The 24,153-nt window shown below is 46.7% G+C and overlaps 1 protein-coding gene across 12 annotated transcripts in view; it reads right to left on the bottom strand.

Annotated features, from left to right (window-relative positions):
- FHOD3 (formin homology 2 domain containing 3) overlaps nt 1-24,153 on the bottom strand; it is a 483,564-nt gene that overhangs the window by 139,479 nt on the left and 319,932 nt on the right. For all 12 annotated transcript variants that reach the window (XM_008261223.5, XM_089305775.1, XM_002713503.6 and 9 more), the window contains exon 10: nt 21,231-21,469. In XM_008261223.5, the coding sequence (XP_008259445.4) occupies nt 21,231-21,469 (239 nt within the window). The remainder of the gene's footprint in view (nt 1-21,230; nt 21,470-24,153) is intronic.

Raw genomic sequence — 24,153 nt, forward strand, 5'->3', positions numbered from 1 at the left:
CAGCCTCAGAGCACCCATGGGCCCTTTCTTCCCAACTGGAGCTGCTCCTCCTGCTGAGTTGCTCCAGAAGATGCAGCCTCCAGCCCCATCCACTGAGTGCTCACTGCCTGGAGCAGTTCTTTGGCACCATGGACCTTGCACGGTGCTCAGTACAGAAGTCAAAGACCAAGATGGACAATGGCTGGGAGATGACCTTGGAGATGCTTCCATGTTGCAGGTAAAAATGAGGTCAAGGCGTGCATTGCAGTAGAGCAGATTAAGACATTGTTTGTGGCTGACTTGCCCCAAGTGGTGGAATTGGAAGCATACCAGGGGATTCCAATTCAATCCCATCGAGGTGTATTTACCAATGCCATCTCACTGTTCCAGGTGATCAATTTCAGTTCACAGTTGGTCATGGTGGAGGGACTGGGAGTCAAAGGGAGCACATAGACAAGTCTAGTACCTGCTAACACTAACCGATGGAGTAAATAAAGGGGAGAGTGATCCAACATGGGAAGTGAGATACTCAGACTCATAGAATGGCAGATGTCCTAAATAGCACTCTGGCCTCAGAATCAGCCCTAAAGGCATTCGGATCTGGCTGAAAAGCCCATGAGAGTATTTCAGGCATGGAAAGCCAAGACACTCTGGCAAAAGATCTCTGTGAGTGAGATCCCAGTGGAAAGAACAGGTCATCAAAGAAGGAGGTACCTTTCTCTGAAGGGAGGAGAGAACCTCCACTTTGACTATGACCTTGTCTAAACAAGATAAGAGTCGGAGAACTCAGAGGGCTTCCATAGCCTTGGAAACTCATGACTGGAGCATGGGGAGATTACTGATGCCATAGACAGGAGTGTCAATTGGTAAAGTCAACAACAGGAGTCACTGTGCACTTACTCCTCATGTAGGATCTCTGTCCTTAATGTGCTGTGCATTGAGATTTAATGCTATAACGAGTACTCAAACAATATATTTCACTTTGTGTTTCTATGGGGGTGCAAACTGTTGAAATCTTTACTTAATGCATACTAAACTGATCCTCTGTAAAAAAAAAAAAAGAAATTATCAATTCCCAACTTGCCTCTCACTGGGATTAAACATGACAATAGGTCTGCTCTGATTTCATCATCATTAAAAAAAAATCATCTATTATTTTTCACTTTATGTTTCTGTGTGGGAGCAAACTGTTGAAATCCATACTTAATGTATACTAAGCTGATCTTCTGTATATTGAGATAATCGAAAATGAATCTTGATGTGAATGGAAGGGGAGAGGGAGTGGGAAAGGGGAGGGTTGTGGGTGGGAGGGACGGTATCAGGGGGAAGCCATTGTAATCCATAAGTCGTACTTTGGAAATTTATATTCATTAAATAAAAGTTTTAAAAAAAAAGACATTGTTTGTGATGCCAGCATCCCATATCAGAGTGCTGCTTTGATCCTAGCAGCTCCACTTCTGATCCAGCTTCTTGTTGAAGCACCTGGGAAAGCAGCAGAGGATGGCTCAAGTGCTTGGGCCCCTGCCACCCATGAGACACCTGGATGGAATTCCAGGCTTCTGGCTTCAGCCTGGTCCAGCGCCTGCCATTGTGGCCATTTGGGGAGTAAATCAACAATAGAAGATCTCTTTGAGTGCTTATCTCTCTCCTTTTTCTCTGTCTCTCCCTCTGTCAATCTGCCTAATAAATAAATATATAAACAAATAAGTGTTGTTAAAAAATCAAAGATAAGGTCCAGCAAGGGCAAGGTCAAGTAACTTCCCAGTCAGGACTCTGGTCAGAATCCTCTCCACCTGCCCCAAGAAAGGGAAGCAGAAGCACCTAATCTCAATTCATCCGCACTCTTCTCTCTAAGACAGTCTCCCAAACTGTGCTGGCCAATCCCCTACTCACACAGCAGAAACAAAATAACACCATTTGCACAGTCCACCAGAATAATGGACAAGGCTTTTTGGGGCTCCCAGACTTGCCTCCTTCTCCTGAGGGTTTGACGCACAGGTCTGACCCACAGGTGGCAACTGGCTAAAAAGCTCAATCTTAAGGTTTAGACAAAATGCAGACATTTTAAATGCCCCATTAAGTTCTGCAAAATGTATATGAACTGCATCATAATTGGATGCCAAAATGCTTCAAAGAAATATTTTGTTAAATTTATGACATAAAAATAGTGCCCCTTCTCCCTCCAGGCTCGGTCTGCATCACCCTGTGTTACCAAATACTCACACTGCAGTTTGAACTTAACCTCACAGTGACTCACACTTTCTGCTAACTTTAAGGCTGCTTCCAGGTTACCAAGGGCACAAGATTCTGCAGATTGAGAACTTCCAATTAGTAATCTTAATCAGTTAAGACAATTATCTCACCAACTGAAGCAGTGATTTCATTTTAAAAAGGTGGTGGTGGTGGGGATTTGTCATCCACCACAACAAAAAAGAAAAGACCTCTCAAAACATTTTTAGCAGCCAAGAGAGTGAGAAGCTCTTGGAGCCCAGCTGTTGCTTGAGGTTTCCATGGTGAGAAACCAAAGTTAGACAGGAAAGTATTTATTGTTCCTTTAGCCTCAAAGCTTAAAAGGAATATGACACATAACTCGTGGACCCCAAATATACCTAAGAAGCTGGACTATCAGCCAGAATCTTCATTCATAAGCTGTTCTACTGTTTAGTTTTATAAGTATTAATGTACTCAGCATATTACAGTGAAAAATGGAAGAATTTAACATAATGCAATGCAAATCCACAGCCTATCAACATCAACAGGAAAACAACCCTATTAGTAGCTTAAGCTACTGATTTATTCAAGCATAAAGCAAATGAACCCAATGGTAACTACAGACTATGAGGTGTCTCACTACTTGGCTTTGTAAATACTTTGGTTTGACGTTTTAAAAACCTTTATTCTAAGTCACAGATATTAGTGAATTGTTTTAAATGTTCCTCAGGAGTCTGAGAGAACAGACAAGAAACCGGGATGAAGGTGGACTGTAATTCTCCAAGAACTTCTGCGAACAGCAGGGATGCCTGGTGTCGTCCCAGGCTGAGATTTCCGGGAAGCATCCTCCAGGGGCAGAAACAGCCCTGCCCTGGGGCTCACCTGAATCTGTCCTGAGACCTTGGCCCGTGCACAGCTCTCTTGTATCACTCACAAAATAAAACAATAGGAGCAGAATGGGAGCCTCTAGTTTCAATAGTTGAAGAAATGAAATTGTGTATACATTACGCATGTTCTCTCACTTCCAGAAACTACACGATTCTTAATCTAATGTGTGTTTTGTGGTTAAATTTTCTTTTGTATTTGAGAGGTGGGTGGGGGAGAGGAAGAAGGAAAGGAGGAAGAAGAGAGAACACATTCCTATCAGTTGGCTCACTCCCCAAATGTGCCCAACAGGTCCTGGTCAGGGTGGAAGCCAGAAGCAGTCAGAAATACAAACTAGGTATCCCATATGGGTAGCAGGAACCCAATTATTTGAGTTATCATGATTACCTCCCAGGGTGATGGCAAAGAGAATGGAGTCCAGAGCTGGAGACAGGAATGAAATCTGGGTACCCTGACATGGTCTGCAGGTATCTTTAGTAGTGTCTTAGCTGTCAGGCTAAATGCCCACTCCCAAGTTTGCTTTAAATGCAGACAATGGCATCTCTTACACTCCTTTCCTCCTGTTTTTCAACAATGTCAAGGACAAGATAAGAAAGCAAGACTTGGTTAGAAATGAATAAGACAACACAAGAGTAAGCAGCAGCTATCATATGGAAGCAGCAAACAGGTTTCAAGGTTCCAGTGTATGGTGCTATCTTTTTAATTCATGACTCAGTTCGATTCTAGAACTTCTAACTGCCTTTTCACATGCTTTGGACTTGAACGTACCACAATCAACTCTTAATATGGTAACCAAGTACAGATAATTGGCATCTAGGGATAAACCTCAAATCTCGCATTTCAGCCAAAGTTCTTCCTAACCACCTCATTTTCTCTTTTCTACCTCCTCAAATCATGCCCTCAAAATGCCATCAGTAACCACATGGATTTGTTTGGGTTGCATTTGCCTTCAACGTCACTGACTATCTGTTTGTAGAGATGTCAGTGAGGAATGAATTGCCCACATTAAAGGTAACAGGAAAAGAGAGAGAGAGAGAGAAGAGCAGCTAAAGGCCAGACTTATTTACAGATACCATCAAGCAAAGAACTGGAGGCATGGCAGGGGTTCATGCTTCCCTGCACACTCACATAGTTCCCGTTGTGCCCCAGACTCCCAGTTTGGGCTCATCCTAGCACAGGAGGGCAGTCCTGGGAGATCCAGCAATGGGAGCAAATGCCTCTTTCTCACAAGTATGCGTCAAACCATCAATGTCTCCCCAAGGCCACTGGCAGCCTCCAGCCCTGTGGTCTGCACCTTGGAGATACATTATTTTGAAACATAAATGCCCAGGCCCTACTTTGGGAAATTGTATTAAATTGCCCTGGAGTCGGGGCTGTGCATAGCTCATTTCCGAGGCTCTGCAGAGTTGAGAAACATTGTCCTAAGTGCAAAACATCCATGGGCTTTCAGTAGTTCTCAGCCGCAGCTGCCATCCACATCCCTAATTCCACTCACCTGTGCCTCTAATCTGTTCCCTACCAGGAAGACAGGCACCTTCTTAAATGTGCACAGCTGAGCCTCACTGCAAAGACACGGTGGCACAGCTTCCAAGACCCCACATGACTTGCCTCCCACCATCCTCTAACAGCCCTGCCCCTGAGACATCAATGACACACCCAGGCACCCCTTTTCCCCCTTGATCTCTGAACATACCATTCCCTCCCCCCGGGGGCCCTTCTCCCACTCTCTTCACCCTTTAGGATTCAGCCTCAATGTGTGAAGTGGTTCTTGGACCAGATTCAGCTCATCATCCACTTTTCCATAAAAAACATTTAAGATTTACTTGAAAGGCAGAGATAGGGAGGGACAAATGGAGGGAGCAATGGAGAAGGGGAGAAAGAAGTTCACTCCCCGAATGACCACAACGGCTGGAGCTGAGCCAATCCAAAGCCGGGAGCCTGGAGCTCCATCCCAGTCTCCCATGTGGGTGGCAGGGGCCCACGTGCTTGGGCCATCTTCCACGGCCTTCCCAGACATGTTAGCAGGGAGCTGGATCACAAACAGAATAGCTGGGACTAGAAGGATACTAGGGTTGCAGGCGGTGGCTCAACCCATTGTGCCACAATGTTGGATCCTAGAGAGTATTTTTTTATTCATTTTAATTACGGGAACTCATACTCCTTTTGACAAAGTATAACATTACTGATAAAAGTTAAGTTCCCAGGGCAAGCGCTGCAGCGTAGGGTGTAGGGGGTAAAGTCAATATTCTATATGCGTGTGGTTTGAGTCCTGGCTACTGTACTTCTAATTCAGCTCCCTGCTAATGTACTTGGGAAAGCAGTAGAAGATGTCCCAAGTACTTGGGGTCCTGTATCCATGCAGGAGACCTGGAAGAAGCTCCTGGCTTTGGTTCGACCTAGCTCCAGCCATTGTGGCCATTTGTGGAGTGAACCAGCACATGAAGATGGATCTCTCTCCGCCTTTGCCTTTCAAATAAATAAAGAAATCTTTAAGAAAATGCATCCTTTAAAAAAAAAAAAAAGGTTAAATTCTCCCTGACTAGGGACAAGCACTTTTACAATTTTATAGGTAAACTTCTAGTTTTTTTTTTTTAAGAACATACATTCTATGATCTTTTTGCACAGCTAGCAATTTGGCAATAAGTTGCACTCCTGGTGTGGTAAACTTCTTAAAACTAATGGTTGAAGAGGTGCTGTGGCACAGTGGGCTAAGCATAGCTTGGTCACCTGCATCCCAGGCCAGTTTGAGTCCCAGCTCCTCCACTTCCTATTCAGCTTCCTGCTAATGCACTGGGAAAGGCAAAGCATGATGGTCCAAGTGTTCAGGCCTTGTCATCCACATGGGAGACCCAGGTGGAGTTCAAGGCTCCTTGCTTTGGCCTGGCCCAGCACCAGAAGTTGTGGGCATTTGAGTGAGTGAACCACTAGATAGATCTATCACTCTGCATTTCAAATAAATAAATCTTTTTTTATTTGACAGATATAGACAGACAGTGAGAGAGAGAGAGACAGAGACAAAGGTCTTCCTTCCATTGGTTCACTCCCCAAATGGCCACGACGGCCGGAGCTGCACCGATCTGAAGCCAGGAGCTTCTTCCTGGTCTCCCATGTGGGTGCAGGAGCCCAAGCACTTGGGCCATCCTCCACTGCCTTCCCAGGCCACAGCAGAGAGCTGGACTGGAAAAGGAGCAACCAGGACTAGAACCCGGCACCCATATGGGATGCTAGTGCCACAGGCAGAGGATTAACCAAGTGATCCATGGTACCAGCCCCTCAAATAAATAAATCTTTAAAAAAAAAAAAACCCACACCTACCATGTGCACCCACCACAGGGATAGTCCAAGTTTGACTTCTCTAGCTACTTCCAAATTCTTTGCTAGTATGAGTGACGACAATGTAATGACTGCCCCTGCCTAGGTCCCTGGACACTCCTGGAAGCTGTCCTCAAGTGCACATACTCACATCACCATTACCCTCAACCACAGATCTTCACTTGCAGCCATCCAGAGCTATACATATTTACTTGCTACACTGTCTTGTGCAACCATAAGCTTCCTGCAAGGCCATTTCACCGCTGCAGCCTCAGATCCAAGGATTCAGGAAGCACAAGAAAATAGGAAAAGAAGAAAGGAGTGAAACTGATTTTGCTTCTTTAATCCCAAGAGTTAGTATTCTTGTCTCAACGAACAGCCATTATAAAATCAAAGTTCGTAAAATTCCAATGCTACATACGGCTCCATTAACAGAAAGCTGCTGTGAATAATAAGCCTGTATTCGGGGATTTTCTGCCAGTGAGTTGGTGGCTCACTCACACACTGATGGATGCGGGCTGAAGTCCAACCGCACAAATACACCGTAGGGTCCAAGGTCTTTCATCATGTTCTCCCCAATTGTGTGATGAAAATGATTTACCCTTCTGTTTGGAAGGCAATTTTGCAAGGCTTATTGGATGAGAAAAAAATACAGCAGATGACAAACAGCTTCTCCAGGCCAGTGAGGCAGTATCTGCTCCCTTCTGCAGGGGGCTGTTCTGGGTGTCATACAGGGCGACAAGCAGCTGCACGCAGCAGCCTTGGCCACTTCCTCATCTCCAGACCATTTTCAATCTCATGTTTATGAAACCAGAACCGCCTGGCTGGAAAACGAACCCTCAGGAATGAAACGATTTCTCCAGGGCGACGCGGGGTAATTGAATGTTCCTGACGTGTGATCTCACTGCCTCTGGACCCCGCACGCAGCAACCGTGTCTTCGGGAGTGTGTTCTATCAAGACAGTCAAAGGCACTGAGGCTGGGGTCCCAGAGCTCGACAGGGCAGTTTCTGGTGCTTTCCCACGCGTGGCTTGGCTTCAGCCCTCCAGCTCCCTGGAGACAGCAGGCTCTTCATGGGGTCTTGTTGCTCATTTATTCTCCTTATTTAACAAACCTTGTGCCGGGAGCTTTTATGCTAAGCTGATTACAGGGCTCCTTTAATTCTCACAGGCACCTCTGGGGTGGAGACCTCCATTCTCAGTTGAGAGGCTGAGACACAGAGAGGTTAAGGAGTTTGCCTGGGTCACACAGCTAATAACCTGGGGTTGAGGTTAGCAGTCTAATTGTAGCATCCATGTTCCTAACCACTCTTCCCTGCTACCTCTGCTTGAAATAAATTCTTTGTGGCTGGCTGAAGAACTGCCTGTGCTCATTAAGGACTGGAAGAAGCCATTACCCCCTCCTTCTTTTGGATTCTTTGCCGGACTCCAGTGCTCTGAGGGTGTCTATGTGCAGGGGGAATCTAGCAGCTCTTATCCTTCATCCCTCATGTTCTCCCTGACCATTCCTCAGACCTCAAATCCCCAGAATAACGCACACAACAGATGGCAGAGGGCACTGCAAGACGTGTCGGGATCATGACTATGGCCAGTGCTAATTTTGATCAATCTCTGAAGAAAAGCTTATCTCACTTTGAAATCATTAATATTTTTCCAACGTGAATATGATGCTTCTGGTACCCCACCAGCTCACTGAGCACAAGGAGTGGGCTGAGTGTGACCTCGGGCCTGTCTGTCTGTATTTGGGTCTACCCCCTTCGATCTCCAAAACCTGGTCCCAAAGGGTGCCCCTGCAGGAAGGTCAACCGCGCGCCCTCTGCCCAGCAGGACTTCTGTTTTGCTGTCTGATTTGATCTCTTCAAACTGCGTCATCAGCTACTACTACTGTCTCTTCAGCTCTCACGGTGAAGAGTGACCACCAGGCTCTTCCCACGGCCGGATAGAATCAGCTCATCTCAGCACTCCTGAGAAAGCTCTTACTCCATGGCCAAAGGGATCCTGGGAACTTCTCAGGATGTACAGAGCGATGCCTGCTCACCAGCTGACCACTCATCCCATCCCCAGCACCTCCTGCAAGGAGGAGCGAACCCCGGGAAATGCGAGATTGGGATGTGTCACAGGGCAGCAAGGCTGGGACTGAAAGACAATTCCAAGAGCGAGCCAAAGCTTTACCAAGCAACAGGAGCCTGTGTTTCCCTCTCATGTGCGGTCACCATCACTCCCTCCATCAACGCCTCGTCCCTTCCCAAAGCCTTACCTCGCCTAAGTGCACCCTGGCGCAGAAACGTTCACACTTCCAGGGAACTCTTTTCAAGGTCCATTGGCCTGGAAAGCGGGTAACCAGGTCAGCACTACATGGGATGACGGTTTCTGCGTTTTCTTTTCCAGGGATTTATCCACTGCTTCTCTGTTCTTTGGTTTGTTCTCCCCCAAGTTATGGCATCTAAGCCTGAGTTTCAATCATCCTGCAGTTCCAGAAGTGCCTGTTCAACTGACTACAAAATTTCTACTTGACTCACCCACGGATACTTCAACATCACAATGGCTGAAGCTTAATCAGTGTCCTGAAGGAGAGGGAGCCCACGGCCAGGGTCACGGACCACCTGGTAACACTCGCACTCCCTGTTCTTTATCACCATGGCCCCCTCCCCGACCCGTCACTATCCCCCTGTAGGCATCTCATCACCACGCCCTGGCTTCTCACTCCCTGACAGCTGCAACAGCCCCACACAGTCTCATTGTCTGGCCTGCTCCCCTCCCCTGCCCCCAGACTCCCCTGAAACACAACCTTGCCCCCGCTTCTTCACCTGATGTTCATCAGCAACTCCACTTGCTCTTAAGGATCAACATTTACCAATTTCTTCAGAAGCTTTACGTAGCAACTTCTTCCTCACGCCTCCATGCCTCCGTCTTTCCTGGATGTGGGCTCTCCCACTTCACTGCCCTGCCCCCAGCCCACCCTTGCTACTCAACACTCAGGGAATACAGCCGCTCAGAATTCCTGGCTGTATTCCCAGGATACCTGCATCAGGAGGTCACAGTCTTCATCTGAGAAGCCCATTTGCCACACATCACTTCCCATCAGATAACTCTGCCCAAGCAGCTACTTGCTGCTCATGGTAGCCGTGGTTAACAGTTGTTGTGAAATCCTCTAGCCTGTTTACGCCAGTACACAAAACATTCTCCCCAGTTCACGTCCACATTTATTTGACAGTTATTTTTTTTTTTAAACAGAATAACATCCAGGAAGACTTCAGGGCATGGAGGGATTCTACCAACACCAACACGGAGCCAAATACACATTCGTGTTATCTTCGCTCTCCCACCACCCCACGCAAGAGGTGTCAACACCCTGAGCTTACACACAGGAGACAGGGCACCCTGGCAGATGGCCAGGGTTGGGGCTGTGAAGGTCACACACATTCTCAGTGGCTGTTCTCTGACCACGCACACCCAGTGTTCAGCCAGGGGTCAGGACTGAGTGGGGCACCTGCCCATCAGTCAAGATGCACTTGTCTCCTAATACTATGCTTCTCTTATAAATCGACTGCCTGCTGCTAACTGCTCCCATAAAGAGACAGAGCTGTTCTACTAGCCTGCTGCCATCGACCCTGCAGCTAACCCTGTGAACAGAATCCTGGAACTCTGGCACTGAAGTTCTGCGGACAAGGCACCAGAGAGACCAGAGAGAAATGGGCTCTCCTAGAATTTAGGCATTCAGACACGCCTCCCTGCTGTCAAAATACGGGAAGATGAGCTCACCCACCCCGCGTGGTTTGGTCCCGTAACTAGGCTGGCGGCTCTGCCCGCTGCTTCCTGTGGCTGAGGGAGAGAGGCCAATACCTGCCCCATCTCCTGCAGCAAAACAACACCCTTCCAACTGCCTCCCTGCAGCTCCCAGCCTAGAGGCTCAGCCCCAGGGCTTGGCTCCCCTCATTTCACCACCCACTGGGCCACTAATTGGTGCACATCAGCTATGAATCCCCCAACGTGAGGACAGCTTGGCCCCCTTCCCGCCTTCGCCTGCAGTAATTGACAGTTATGGTGGCTTCTTTCTAACCACAAGGTTCTGTTCTCTATACTTTCCTTTCCCATCACCTAGGTGATGGTGAGTTAGGTATGATTAGCTAGGAAGGCTTGTTCCAATGCTGTAGTTACTGCTCTCCTACATTTTCAAAACACCTCTTCAGACACTGTCTTCAGCAACCTTTTATGAGAAAAACAAGCAAAAACAAGCAAATCATTGGTATTCTTTCAAGATCAAAATCAGTGACTGGGTCCAGCACTGTGGTGTAGTGGGTAAAGCTGCCGTCTGCAATGCCGGCCTCCCATGTGTGCAATGGTTTGAAAGCCAGCTGCCCCACTTCTAATCCAGCTCTCTGCTGTGGCCTGGGAAAGCAGAAGATGGTCCAAGTCCTTGGGCCCCTGCACCTACATGGGAGACCCGGAAGAAGCTCCTGGCTCCTGGCTACAGATCAGCACAGTTCTGGCCACTGCAGTCAATTGGGAAGTGAACCAGCAGATGGAAGACCTCTCTCTCTCTCTGCCTCTACTTCTGGCTTTCAAATAAATAAATCTTAAAAAAAAAATAGTGACCATAAGCAATACAGTTTACCAAGGTCAGATAAACATGTGCCCTAATTAACTTTTTGCATTCTCAACAATCTGATTTATCCTCAGAGGAGCTGTAAGACGCCATTGGGGACACAGGGCTATCTGGTGCCGGGTGCTGGTTCTAGACTGTGACTATCCGGGTCCCCACACAGCAGTGTCACTTTCCACCTCTGTAATCTGAGGCAAGTTCCTTAAGCTGTTTTTGCCTTAATTTCTTTGTCCATCAAATGGGGAGGATACTACACAATTCATACAAAATCACTTAGCACAACAGCCAACATAAGGCAGGCTGTCCATCAGTGCTGTCTTCATCACCACAGATGCTGTTATTTACCTCCTAGACAGGGAAGGAAGAACAGCAAAGCGTTGTCCCAGGACGTCACACACAGTCTGGAGCTCAAGTGAGGACACACTTCTGAGCAAGCATGACACCCCTAAGTCACACAAGAAAGGACTCACAAAGGGGACACCATGACAACATGTTTTGGGGTGGGTGTTTGGTGGAATGGCTAGAACGTCACTTGTGACACCCACATCCCATATCTGAGTGCCTGGGTTCAAGTCCACGGCATATTTGCAATTCTAGCTTCCTGCTAACATGCAGCCTGGGAAGCAGCAGATGATGGATCAATGCTTCAGTCTCTGTCATCCACATGACACTCTAGGCTTGAGTTCCAGGTTCCTGACAACAGTCTGGCCAGTGTGTGGTTGCTTGTGTGTGTGTGCACTCCCTTTTGTCTGCCTTTCAATTAAAATGACAAGAAATAAATATAAAGTTAAAAAATTTGCAAACAATATGCATTCAAAGACAGACATCGTAAGTGTAGTTAAAAGACATTTGAGGGCCGGCGCCGCAGCTCAATAGGCTAATCCTCCACCTTGCGGTGCCGGCACACAGGGTTCTAGTCCCGGTCAGGGCGCCGGATTCTGTCCTGGTTGCCCCTCTTCCAGGCCAGCTCTCTGCTGTGGCCAGGGAGTACACTGGAGGATGGCCCAAGTACTTGGGCCCTGCACCCCATGGGAGACCAGGAGAAGTACCTGGCTCCTGCCATCGGATCAGCACGGTGCGCCGGCCACAGCGCACCAGCCGTGGCGGCCATTGGAGGGTGAACCAACGGCAAAGGAAGACCTTTCTCTCTGTCTCTCTCTCTCACTGTCCACTCTGCCTGTCAAAAAAAAAAAAAAAAGACATTTGAGAAACAGGGATACCATTTTCAAAAAGTTTCTAAAAGGTATAAAGCATGTTTATATTCTCTCTGCTTCTGGAACTGAAACTTGTCATATTAAAAATAAAAAGTAACTGTACTTCAATTAAAATGGACAAGCCATCCAGGAGGCCAATAGCAAAGAATATAAAGGCACTCAAAGGAAATGGCAACAGGATTCCCTTCAATGAAACAATTAAAGCCCCTACCACAGTAGCAATTTTGAAATGCAAATTAAAACCCCAAGGCATCAGCTTTCACTTCTCAGAACCACAAAAATTCTGGAAAACTCATAACCTCTCGAGTTGTTGATGATGTGGCAAAATGGTCAGAAACATGCTAATGATAGGAGAGTAAACTCATGCAGCCTTTTCAGAGAGCAACGTGCAATATTTAAAATGTAAATGTTTTTGCATTTAAAAATTCACTTCTAAAAGCCCATCTCAAAAGAGTACAAATGCTAAAATGTACACAGATTTGCATCTGTGTGTGAATATGTTCACTGTAGCAAGCACACTAGGACAAAACTGGACTCAGACATGACAAAATGAATGGAAGCATCATCGTATGATGGTATATCTATATAAGGGACCACTAAACAATAATTTTTGAATATACTGACATGAAAAATCTAGCAGATAAGATGGCAACATGTGCATTTATGAATTGCTTTTTAATTGCCCAGTAGACAATCTATTTGTTTTATTTCTTTAGAGTGGCAGGGCAGTTTAATAAAATCAGCTGGAGGCCAGTGCTGTAGCTTAGTAGGCTAAGCCTCCACCTGCAGTGCCAGCATCCCATACACACACGGGTTTGTGTCCCAGCCACTCTTCTTCCAAACCAGCTCTCTGCAAATGGCCTGAAAAAGCAGAAGAAGATGACCCAAGTGCTTGGGCACCTGCCCCAGAGTGGGAGGCCAGGAAGATGCTCCTGGTGTCATATTGACTCAGCTCTGGCCATTGCAGCCATTTGGGGAGTGAACCAGCAGATGGAAGACCTTTCTGTCTTTCCCTCTCATAACTCCCTCTCAGATAAATAAATAAAATTTTAAGAAAATGTATGTATGGAGTTGAACCGGACCATGTGAATTCCAAAATAGCTCAACCATACTCATGTATTAGCTGTGGGGGCCTTGGGTAAGTCACTTCACATCCCATGCCTCAGCTTCCCCTCTGTCACATGGATATAATAATGCTACCCACCTCGTGGGGTAATGTGCTTAGCATATTGCCTGGGAAATAACCAGGTGCTCAGTCAAGGTTAGCTGACATCACAGCCCTGTTTATCTTCATCTTGATCTACAGTTGGCTCCCCCATCTGTGAGTTCCACTGCTGTGATTTCAACCAATGGTGGATCAAACATGTTTGGGGAAAAAATGAATCTGTACTGAATGTGTCAAGATTTTTTTTCTTGGGGCCGGTGCTGTGGCCTAGCAGGCAAAGCCACCGCTAGCAGTGCCGGCATCCCATGTGGGTGCCAGTTTGATTCCCAGCTGCTCCACTTCTGATCCAGGTCTCTGCTATGGCCTGGAAAAGCAATAGAGAATGACCCAAGTCCTTGGTCCCCTGCACCCACGTGGGAGACCTGGAAGAAGCTCCTGGCTTCAGATCAGCACAGCTCCAGCCGCTGCGGCCAACTAGGGAGCGAACCAAAGGATAGAAGACCTCTGTGTGTCTTTCAAATAAATAAATAAATCTTAAAAAAATTTTGTCATTATTCCCCTAAATAGGTTAACTATTTATATAGTATTTTCAGTGCATTACATCTCTAATCCCTAGATGATACCAAGTCCACAGGAGAATGCATACAGATGATATGCAGTTCTATGGTAGCACACAGCATATATAAGGGACTGTGGCTCTGTGGGTTTTGGTGTCCCGGATGACAGGGTCCTGGAATCAATCTCCCATAGATACTGAAGGATAAAACATATGGCTCAAGTCTCTTCATCATACACCACACACCAGAGGACTTCAAAAATTCCATGCAAAATGGAATTAAAAGATAAGGCTGTTTTGGTGCAAAAAGTTTTTTTTTTTTTTAATCCAGGAAAATAATGGGTCTTCAAAAGTGTATGGAAAAATGTGTATTCTGGGGAAAAAAAGCCTGTCTAGTTTTAAAAATTTTATACCAAAGCAAATGAAGCTTTTAATTTCTTTTTCCATGAACTCTGTGTAGTACCCTCACAGCTGGCACTACCTGTTCAGAACTCCTGTGAGCCCATGGCTGCAAGGGGACACATGGCTATCTATTACGTTGGTGCAAAGCTCTGAACTTGGCCACTCACGCTCTGACACCTCTATTCTACGTCCAGTACTACGATGATTCCAAATGCCACTCTAGCGAGCACTGAGCACTCCCCCACTCGTCAGGTGCCATGGCCCATCCTCCACCAGGAGGTGCACCATGACCTCCTGATGCTCCTCTCCACACGCTCCCCTGCAGGTCCTTCCTGCAGCACAGATGCACCAGTCCTCCGCCCCCCCCCCCCCCAAGTCAGCACTGCCAGCCAACAGCTCCCCAGGGAATGCTCTCTCCTGGCTCCCTTCTCTGGACCACTGACGGCCAGGCTAGGCTCTCTGCTGCTGGAGGGCCAACCAAGTCTGCCGTACTCATGACTAAGTTCAAGGCCTAGCCACAACCCCAGCTTCCAAGGCAGTCTGGCTACACCATCAATACTTCAATTTTCTAAAGTGAGTATTTTTACCTAACATATTACTAGGCATGTTTTCCTTTACACTTAGAGTAATTTACATGGGAAAAAATAGCAATTCTTGTAGTTAACATGTTTAATTCTTGAGCATCAGTTGACAATACCAGCTGCCCAGAGGACAGAGGTCCACAGCTGCCTCTCCATACAGATTCCTCAAACCCAGATGAACACATCTGGAGAGAGTGGCCCATGATCCGATTCCTCTAAAGAGGTCAGGATACCTGAATGGGGAGTATTCACCCTGCGGCATATACTCTTTGTTCTGTATGATCAACCTCTCTTACGCTGTGCTAAATTCCATGATGTCAATTTTGGGGAATGCGATGGTATGTAGTCGATCAGAATTAGACAAGATGGGCATTTCCATGATTGCGAGCAGTGTAGTGCCCTAGCAGAGGGAGTACATTCCCAGAGAATTGCAAGTGTAAAACTTGGCTAAATGGAGTTAAATACAAACAAAGAGGACTGTACTGTCAACTATCTGTGACAGCCCAGAGTGACACCAATCAGCTGTGGAAGCCATCCTGTATCTTCTTCCTAATACTGTCTTGATGACATTTGTTTGTAAGGTACCAATAGAATCTTTTCAACTAGAAATATCTCCTATGGACCTGTGTTTTTGCCAATTTATCATTTTCTCTGAAAAAGTCAATTCTGATATCTATACATGAACATTTAAGGAAGGTCCATCCACAGAGCGCTGTACCCTTTCCAATGGCCCAAACACTTCCTACCCTGGCATCATCCCAAGAAAGGGGTGCAAATTATAACCAATCATCTACCTCCCCCTCAGGCAAAGTTTTTCAGATTCAGCATTGCTGACATTTTAGGACAGATGATTCTTTGTTTGGTGATGGTGGTGTGTGCTGGGAGCAGGTGGGGGTTATTCTGCGTACTGTAGAATAGCTTTCCTGAACTTCACCCATTAAATGCTAGTAACCCGTCTCCACTCCAGATCTGAAAATCAACAATGTGTCCAGACATCCCCTGGGGGTCACAATCATCCCTAGTTGGGATCCACTGCCTTAATGGACCACAGGACCACTGAGGCTCATCCCAGGTGGCTTTACCCTCCCTAAGCAGGCTAAGCTTCCCTATACTGTGTGTCCCCCCAAAAGCCTGAATTACCTTCTACCCTCCTCTTATCTCCTCACTCTTCCACTCTGCCCTAAGAATTCACCACCAGCTATTAGCAAGATCCCTTTTATTCTCAATCTCTTCTGAGAGTATTTCATTTACTTCCCTGCTCTAAACCCAAAGGAAAGAACACTGCTCCCTACAGCCATCACCCATGGCATGGTGGGTTTTTCTCTCCATCCCCACATACTTCTCCTTGCCAACTTCAGATCATCCTCAGCCACTTAGAACTCCAGTTTGGCAAACTACAGACCTGTTGGCCAAATCTGGCCACTACCTCTTTCTGGACAGCTAGTGAGCTGAGAATCGTTTTTACGTTTTTATTTGTTGAAATGAAATCAAAAGAATAATATTTCATGACATGTAAAATTCAAATATCAGTGTCCATAAATAAAGCCTTACTGGATTTCAGCCAGGCTGATCCACCTGTTGCTGACAGCACTTGTGAGTTAGGAAGACAGAACTCAGCTGAAGCATTGCAACAGAGACTGGCCTGCAAAGCTTAGCAAATTTACCATTGAGTTCTTGACACTGAAAGCTTCTGACCCCTACCTCTGAGACACGTGGCACAAGGCTGTACCTTCCAATCCCCACCACTGTCATCACCTACAACGGGCCAGACCACTCTTCTGTGTACATTAAAACATACACATGACTGAAAGCTGGACAGCACCACTGCTCACAGAAGTGACTGAACGAAGTTCAGAATGATCTCTCCAGGCTGGAATGTTGTGTGAAAATCAACATGATGAAATTTCAAGTTCATGGATTACATCCCACTCAGCGCTCAATGTCAGAAAGACTATCACACACTGAGCTGGAAGGGGCCCACTATGTGTTGACAAGTGGAGAAGCCAAAATGAACAGGGAAACATTGGGGTGAGGTGGGGGGCAAGGTGAGGACAGAGACTTCCTGACAAGAAAAGTAGCTCAAGGATGGAGTAGGGTTCTCAACCTAGAGAGAGCCCAAACCTAGAAGCACAACCTACCTCTCAGAAACGAGACAGCGAGAACTCCTGCTTTGAAGAACTGCACAGTGCTAAAACTGATTATATATGAGAGGTCTTCAAAAAGTCCATGAACAGAGCCAGCATTGTGGAGCTGCATGTTAAGCCAACCCTTGTGATGCTGGCATCCCACATCAGAGCACTGGTTCAAGTCCCACACGCTCTACTTCTGTTCCAGCTTTCTGCTAATGCACCTGGGAAAAGCAGTAGATGACAGCTCAAGTGCTTGAACCCTTGCCACCCATGTGGGATACCAGGATGGAGTTTTTGGCTCCTGGCTTAAGTATGGCTAAGCTCAGGCTGTTGTGTTATTTGGGGAATGGACCAACAGAAGGAAGATTTCTTTCTCTCTGTCTCTCCTTCCTGTTACTCTTTCAAATCAATATATCTTTTTTTTAAGTTCATGAAAAAGTTATGCATAGGTTTCAGAATGTTTTGCACTAAAAGAAACTTGTCTTTTAAATTTCATTTGTCAGAACAGGTGCTGTGGCACAGTAGGTTAAGCCTCTGCCTGAGGCACTGGCAGCCCAAATGGGCACTGGCTGGAGTCCTGGCTGCTTCACTTCCAATGCAGCTCCCTGCTAATGGCCTGGGAAAGCAGCAGAGGATGGTCCAGGTGCTTGGGCCCCTGCATCCACATGGGAGACTCAGAAGAAGCTCCTAGCTCCTGGCTTCAGACGGCCCCAGCTCCCGCCGTTATCATCCTTTGGGGAGCAAATCAGCAGATGGAAGATTGCTCAGTCTCTCCCTCTCTAACTATGCCTTTTGAATAAGATAATCTTTTTAAAAAAATTTTCATCTGTTGGGGTCAACACTGTGGCATAGCATGTAAAACTGGGCACCCCTGCAGTGCCAGCATCCCATATGGGCAAAGGTTCAAGTCCTGGCTGCTTCACTTCCAATCTAGGTCACTGCTAATGTACCTGAGAAAGCAGTGGAAGGTGGCCCAAGTACTTGGGACCCTACATCCACGTGAGACACCATGAAGAAGCTCCTGGATTCAGACTGGCCCAGCTCTAGCCATTGCAGCCATTTATGGAGTAAACCAGTGGATGGAAGATCTCTCTCTCCCCACACCCCTACCCTTTATAACTTTGCCTTTCAAATAAATAAATCTTTAAAAACATTTCATTTGTCCATGATCATTCTAAAGTACCTTTGAATGACCACAGTTTAAATCAGAGGTACTTTTAGTTGCTAATTAGATGTCAAATATAGCTGTCACAGTAACAAGTGAAAATACCAAAATACTCCTTCCTGCAAAATCTGTACACTTTCTATCAAAATGAGACTCGTAATGGCACAGCCAGGTACAGATGCCTTAGGTGATCGATGACTAGCATAGGCATTCCTCATCCGGCAATGCTCTGCGTAGAGTTCTATTTCTTAAGAGGCCAAAGTCAGCCAATTGGAGCGCACGATCTCATTAGTCCTTATTAGAGTTAGAGCACATTGTCCATATAGGTTTTGAGATTTTTACTTTTCAACTCTTTGAATTTCTACACTTAAGTTGACAGAAAAATACCTCCATGGAATGTAAATCCAATTCTCTCTCTAAAAAGTCAGAAATGTGAGTCTCAATCAATGGGTGCATTTAGGAATGGTTGGGTGGAAAGTGGTTTTTTCCTGCCTGAACACTGAGAGTCAAGTGCCAAAGATTTGGGCTTACCCCATGGCTCGGCCCCCTATTCCCGCATTTGGTGCAAAGCATCTCCCGTGTCCGTTTTCTCACTCATACCACAAGGATAATGACACACATCCTCCTAGATTCTACAGGGAGCCACTGTGAGAATTACCATCAATGATGCGAAAGGTTCATCTAAGTGGAGAGAACCACACATAGTTTAGAACAAAAGGAATCCCTTTCTAACCTCTAACACATTCTATCTTCTCTTCAAAAGTGGGTCACAGAAGTTTAAGATCCAGCCTCGAATGACTCACATGGAGCATCTCCAGGCCTGTTGCTACAAGCTAGAACAATTACAGCCAGCACATCCACCTAGAAGATGGGCACCCCATGTCGGTCAGGCACACTTCTCTGCCTCCAGGTCTGAGGGGGCGGCACACAATGAGCTACTTGACTTTAAGGGACGACACTGAGTCACGGATGCGAAGCAGATGACCAAGCTATGCATGCAAGGATCATTTTCTGTTTTGCTTCTCACCACCCTTTCCCTTGATTTCACTCCCAACCTCAGCCGAAGCTGTACTGTGGCTTTAAGGCTACAGGCAAAATCCCTGCAACAGGTTTCATGGAGGAAGTCCGCTCGTCATCATCAGCCTGTAAAATATTATCTATCTGTACAAAGTGCAAAGTGTGTTTTTCTCATAGGCCACGGAATTTATGTTGAAAAAGTGATTTTAGTAAAAGGAAAACTTGGCTGCTTTTGGAAAGAACAAAACAGCTTTCAAAGCAGCATCTCTTTTGCTTCCCGTTTCTGATCCCACCAAGCCCTTTGAGATGCTCAAGTGTTCCCAGGAGGGTCCCCTCCACTATTGGCATCCTTGCCAGCCTATCACAAAGCAGTGTCGCTTCAACTCATGATGTAGAGACCTCTGCAAAGTGTAAAAAGCAAGATACAGACCAGGAGCAAACATGACACAAGTCACACAGAGCAAGAGAACACGCGCTGCTGCCAGCAAGGTCCCCCTAACTCAACCTCAGCAGCTCTGCTGGTTTAAATACAAGACTTCTCGGCCCACTGTGTGCCCATTGTCCTCAATGCCCTCCATCTACTCCTCAAGCTGTTAACTTGGAACAGTCACAGAAGGAGTTTCAAGTGACAGTGGCTATGTTTCTTTAAGATCCTAGACCACAAAATGCAGCGCTCATGGTCAACGTTCTCATTCCTCAGCTTGTCCAGAAGTTGAGGTCTTCCTTTCGCTAACATAGAGCTCATTGTACACAGAATCTCACAAAGAGAAAACATCCATGGAAGGGGCTATGAGGAAGGGAAGGGACGACAACACAGACCACGGCTGCATGGCACCCTCAGACCAGTGCCCTCCTGCTTCCTCTGGGAGAACAGACACCGAAAGCTGTGGCCTGGTGCATGCCCCAGTGACTCCACGGGTGACTGGCACTGCTTAGCAATGGTGGTGGTGGTGGTGGTGGTACTGGTGGTAGTGGGCACTCCCTCAGGGAGGGAGAAGATGGACATCTCTTCATTGCTTTGTTGTGTGAGGTCATCAACGTATTCCAAGTTTTCTTCATCAGAAACACTGGTGACTTCAACTTGGCCCTCAGAAATATTTCCACAATGGGGAGGGGACAAAGCTCTAACCAAATGATATGAGCCCTACTTCTACCCTGCCAGCAGCAGGAAGTGAATACATCCGTGAGCCTCCCTGGACCAGTGTGGCTTGGACTGGTCCACACTCTGACCATCCCAGTACACTGACAGCTTCATGCAGGAAGCTACAGCTGGACCCAGGCCCCTGGGCAGCATGGCTACCCTTCTGTGTAGCTGTTTTACAGGCACACTGTGGGTTCCCACAAATTTTGTCAGACTCCATATTTTAAATTTATAAAGCCTCTCATAGAATTGTCAATTTTCCTATTTTTTCCTATATGCACTTTTCATTCACTCTTTCTCTCAGCACAGATGCAAATTCGTAAGGAGGAAGATCCTACCTTTCCTGTGTATACATTGTCATGGCTTTGAACAGTCCCAATCTATTAGCAGACACTCAATAAAACTGTCGCCTAATGGGTAGGTAACTGAATACTGGACTTAGTATGCACTGAAATATGCATAGAGACACAGATACCTATAAACTCATACAAGTTTACTCCAACACCTACCATGGTCTACTCCCTTGCAATCACTGCTCTTTCCCACTTCTAGGAAGGTGTATCATTGCTTTCTAGGTCAGAGATTTGTATCTGGGCTTCTTTTTTGAGTCAACATTAACTAAGATACTGAATAATACAGAAACACAGAAGATAAGTCCCTGGGGTTAGTAAGTTCAAGTTTGTGCTCATCGCCGGGGCCACCTTGCAGGGCAGGTTCCCTGGGACTGGGGGCCTTGATGTAATGGTAGAGAAGAGGCAGGGAGCCACAGTGGGGGCGGGACAGGGGTGGTGACGAGCACCTGCAGACTCTGGCCTCATCGCCCATTTTTGCTGGTTTCCTTGTGCCACCCTCATTGCTGTGCCAATGCTTACTTTTCACGGAGCTCTCGCACTTGGCTGGGCTTGAAGCCAGGAGCCGACTGGGAGCAGGGACTTGTGGGAGCTGAGAGCGGACTCTTGATGCTCTGAATCGAGTGTCTGCGGCTCCTTCTGCGGTCAAGGCCCGGGTGCTCGCCACTGCCTCCGGAGCACACGCTGGCCCGCCTCCTGTCCCGGCACCCGCTGGGGGGCGGCTCAGCCACCTCGTCACCGTCTTCATGCCTGAGCGCCACCTGGAAAAGCAGAAGGCAGCAGCGCAAGGTCAGCCTGGACAGCCTTTGGCAGCGTCTTTGCATCTCAAGCTAATCCTGGAGAGGGTTTCACACTCCCTTCCCAAATCGAACCTCGGGCCCTGGCTTCACTGCAGTGACCTCACAGGGAGCAGAAGCAAGGCACCACCTGCAAACCGAAAGGTGCTGCCACCTTTCTGCCAACCAATGGATATATATAAAAAAAGGACAAGTGACACCTTGAGCGAGTCAGAAGTACTCGTAATTTGGCAGTGTCAAATTGAGCCTGGACACTAGCATTTCCAGCCTCCCAGCCTTCATCTCTCCCTGCCCGCTCCTGGCTCTTTCCTGGGCCGGGAGATGGAGTCACTGCTGCCCAACCTTGCTTTCCCAAGAGCTTGCTCAGAAAAGCACAGATGGGGAGAGAGCCACCAGTCCCAGGTGAGCAGGAATGAAATCCAGTTGGGATCCTCCTGAGAGGGCTTGGCCAGCAGGTGCAGCTTGATTTCAGAGGCATGGTACCTACTGCTGCTGGGGAGTCACTCTCAGCACCTGGCCTCTGGCTGGGGGTGCTAGAGGCTGCTGCCCCAGACAGCCTGCATGTGCAAGTCACAAGCACACATAACAGAAACAGAGTAACCGCTAGAAATAAGAGGGGTTTTTTATTTTTATTTTTCCTCTTAAAAGTGATGCTGATTTGATAGCCAGAACAGTGAAAGAAACACTTAGTGAGGAACAAGTGAATAAAGAAACTGTAGCACATGGAAGAATATACAATAGAATATTAGCCCTCAAAAAGAATGAGATCTTGCCTTCTGCTATAATGACATTATGCTATGGGAAATAATCCAGATAGAAAGCCACAATCAAATCTCACTTAAATGTGAAATTTTGAAAAAAAAATATTAAATATACAGAACTAGAAAACAAGATAGGGGTTGATGGGGGAGACGGAGGGCAGAGGACACAATGTAGCAAATCTTAGGATGAAAGAGTTCAGAGACCTGGACAACAGGAGACCAACAGGTAGTAAAAGCCCACTGCTACTGTTGTCACAAAAGCAACAACAAAAAGGAGGTGGTGAGTAACTGTTTGAAATTATGGCTAAGTTAGGATAATCTCCTCATAACATCATGTTTATACTTCAAATATATACAGCACAACTGAACTTTAAAAACAAGCAGTGCATATTTATACAGAAGAGCAACCACCTTCCACTGCACTGCCTGGGTTTTCCTGAGGCAACTGAGCAAGCGGTACAAAACCCTCACCTCCTGCCCTTCTGCAAGGGACATTCCAGGCTTGCATCTCCTTGGGTCCTGTGCAGAGGACTAGCCAGCCTACATAATCTGCATTTTCCATAAATTCCTTGAAAAGCCTGCACACGGGAATACAGTGACATTTTCAAACTTCAGAACACCACAGCTGAGAGTCAAGTACACTCAGAGCTACAGAACATCTGCCGAGAACAGCTCTTAGCACACGACTTACTGAGTAGCTGTGTTAAGCGTCAGCCCTAAGCCACTACAAGCACCACGAGGGTCCTCTACGGGAGCACAGAGGGAGATCCAACCTGTTTGAGCAATTCTGATCTCTCCCAAATAGTGGACTGGTTTGGCTGCTGAGTCCCTCATCAAACCCCTTCTGACTCTTGTGACCAGACACAGCACACTGGAACTAAAACCTCAGGTGACGGCAACAGGATCCAGAATCCAGCACCGACAGCCTGAACACCCACACTTACCCAGGAAAGCGCTTCGGAACAGCTCAAGGCGCATCTGTGCTAACCACTACCAGGCCTTCTGAGGCCCCTCAATGATCGGGACATGCTTTCTAGTTTCAACTGGTTTTCTTTTATTTGGTGGTAAGAACCTTACCATGAGATCTGTGCTCTTATCAGCTTTGAAGTGTACAACACACTATTATCCACTGAAGGGATAATGCTGTATAGCAGATCCCCTGAAGTAACTCGTGTTTTGCAACTAACACTTTATGCCTGGGGATTGGCAACCCTCCATTCCCCTCACCCACCCAGGCCCTGGCCACCAGTCTACTCTCTGCTCTGTGAGTTCGACTATTTCAGATATGTTATTTAAGTAGATTCATGCCCTATTTGCCCTTCCTTGATTGGCCTATTTGACTTAGCCCAATGTCCTCCAGGTCACTTGCATTGTCACAAATGTCAGAATTTCCTTCTTACTCTGAAAGCTGAATGTTTCACTGTACGCTTATTTATTTTCTTCATCCGTTCAGCCATCCACCGCTGGAGATGTAGACGCTTCCACATCTTGGCTGCTATGAACAGCGCTGCCCTGAATGCTGGAAATCCCTGTCTAAGAACCAGGTTTCAACAGCTTTGCACAAATACTCAGCAGTGGGACTGCTAGAGCACACAGCACTTCCATTTTTAATTTTTCAACTTTTTATCATGCAAAGTCTAAAACATACACCAAGTATGCAGAAGACAACAGACTGCAATGTGCTTACTGCTCATAATAGCTGAGCGTGTGAGCCAACTTGTGAGACAGCTGGTCTCATTTCCACCCAACTCCCTGCCCCCAACCCTAGGGCCAAACTGTTCTGAGGTGAATCCCAGGTCATATACCATATCATTTTATCTGTTTATATATATATGTGTATATATATATAAGCCTCTTTATATGTATGTGTGTGTGTGTATCCCTAAA

This window comes from Oryctolagus cuniculus, chromosome 10 (genome assembly GCF_051225735.1).
Source record: "Oryctolagus cuniculus isolate XC-2025 breed Fujian yellow rabbit chromosome 10, ASM5122573v1, whole genome shotgun sequence".
In the NCBI taxonomy this organism is placed as follows: domain Eukaryota; kingdom Metazoa; phylum Chordata; class Mammalia; order Lagomorpha; family Leporidae; genus Oryctolagus; species Oryctolagus cuniculus.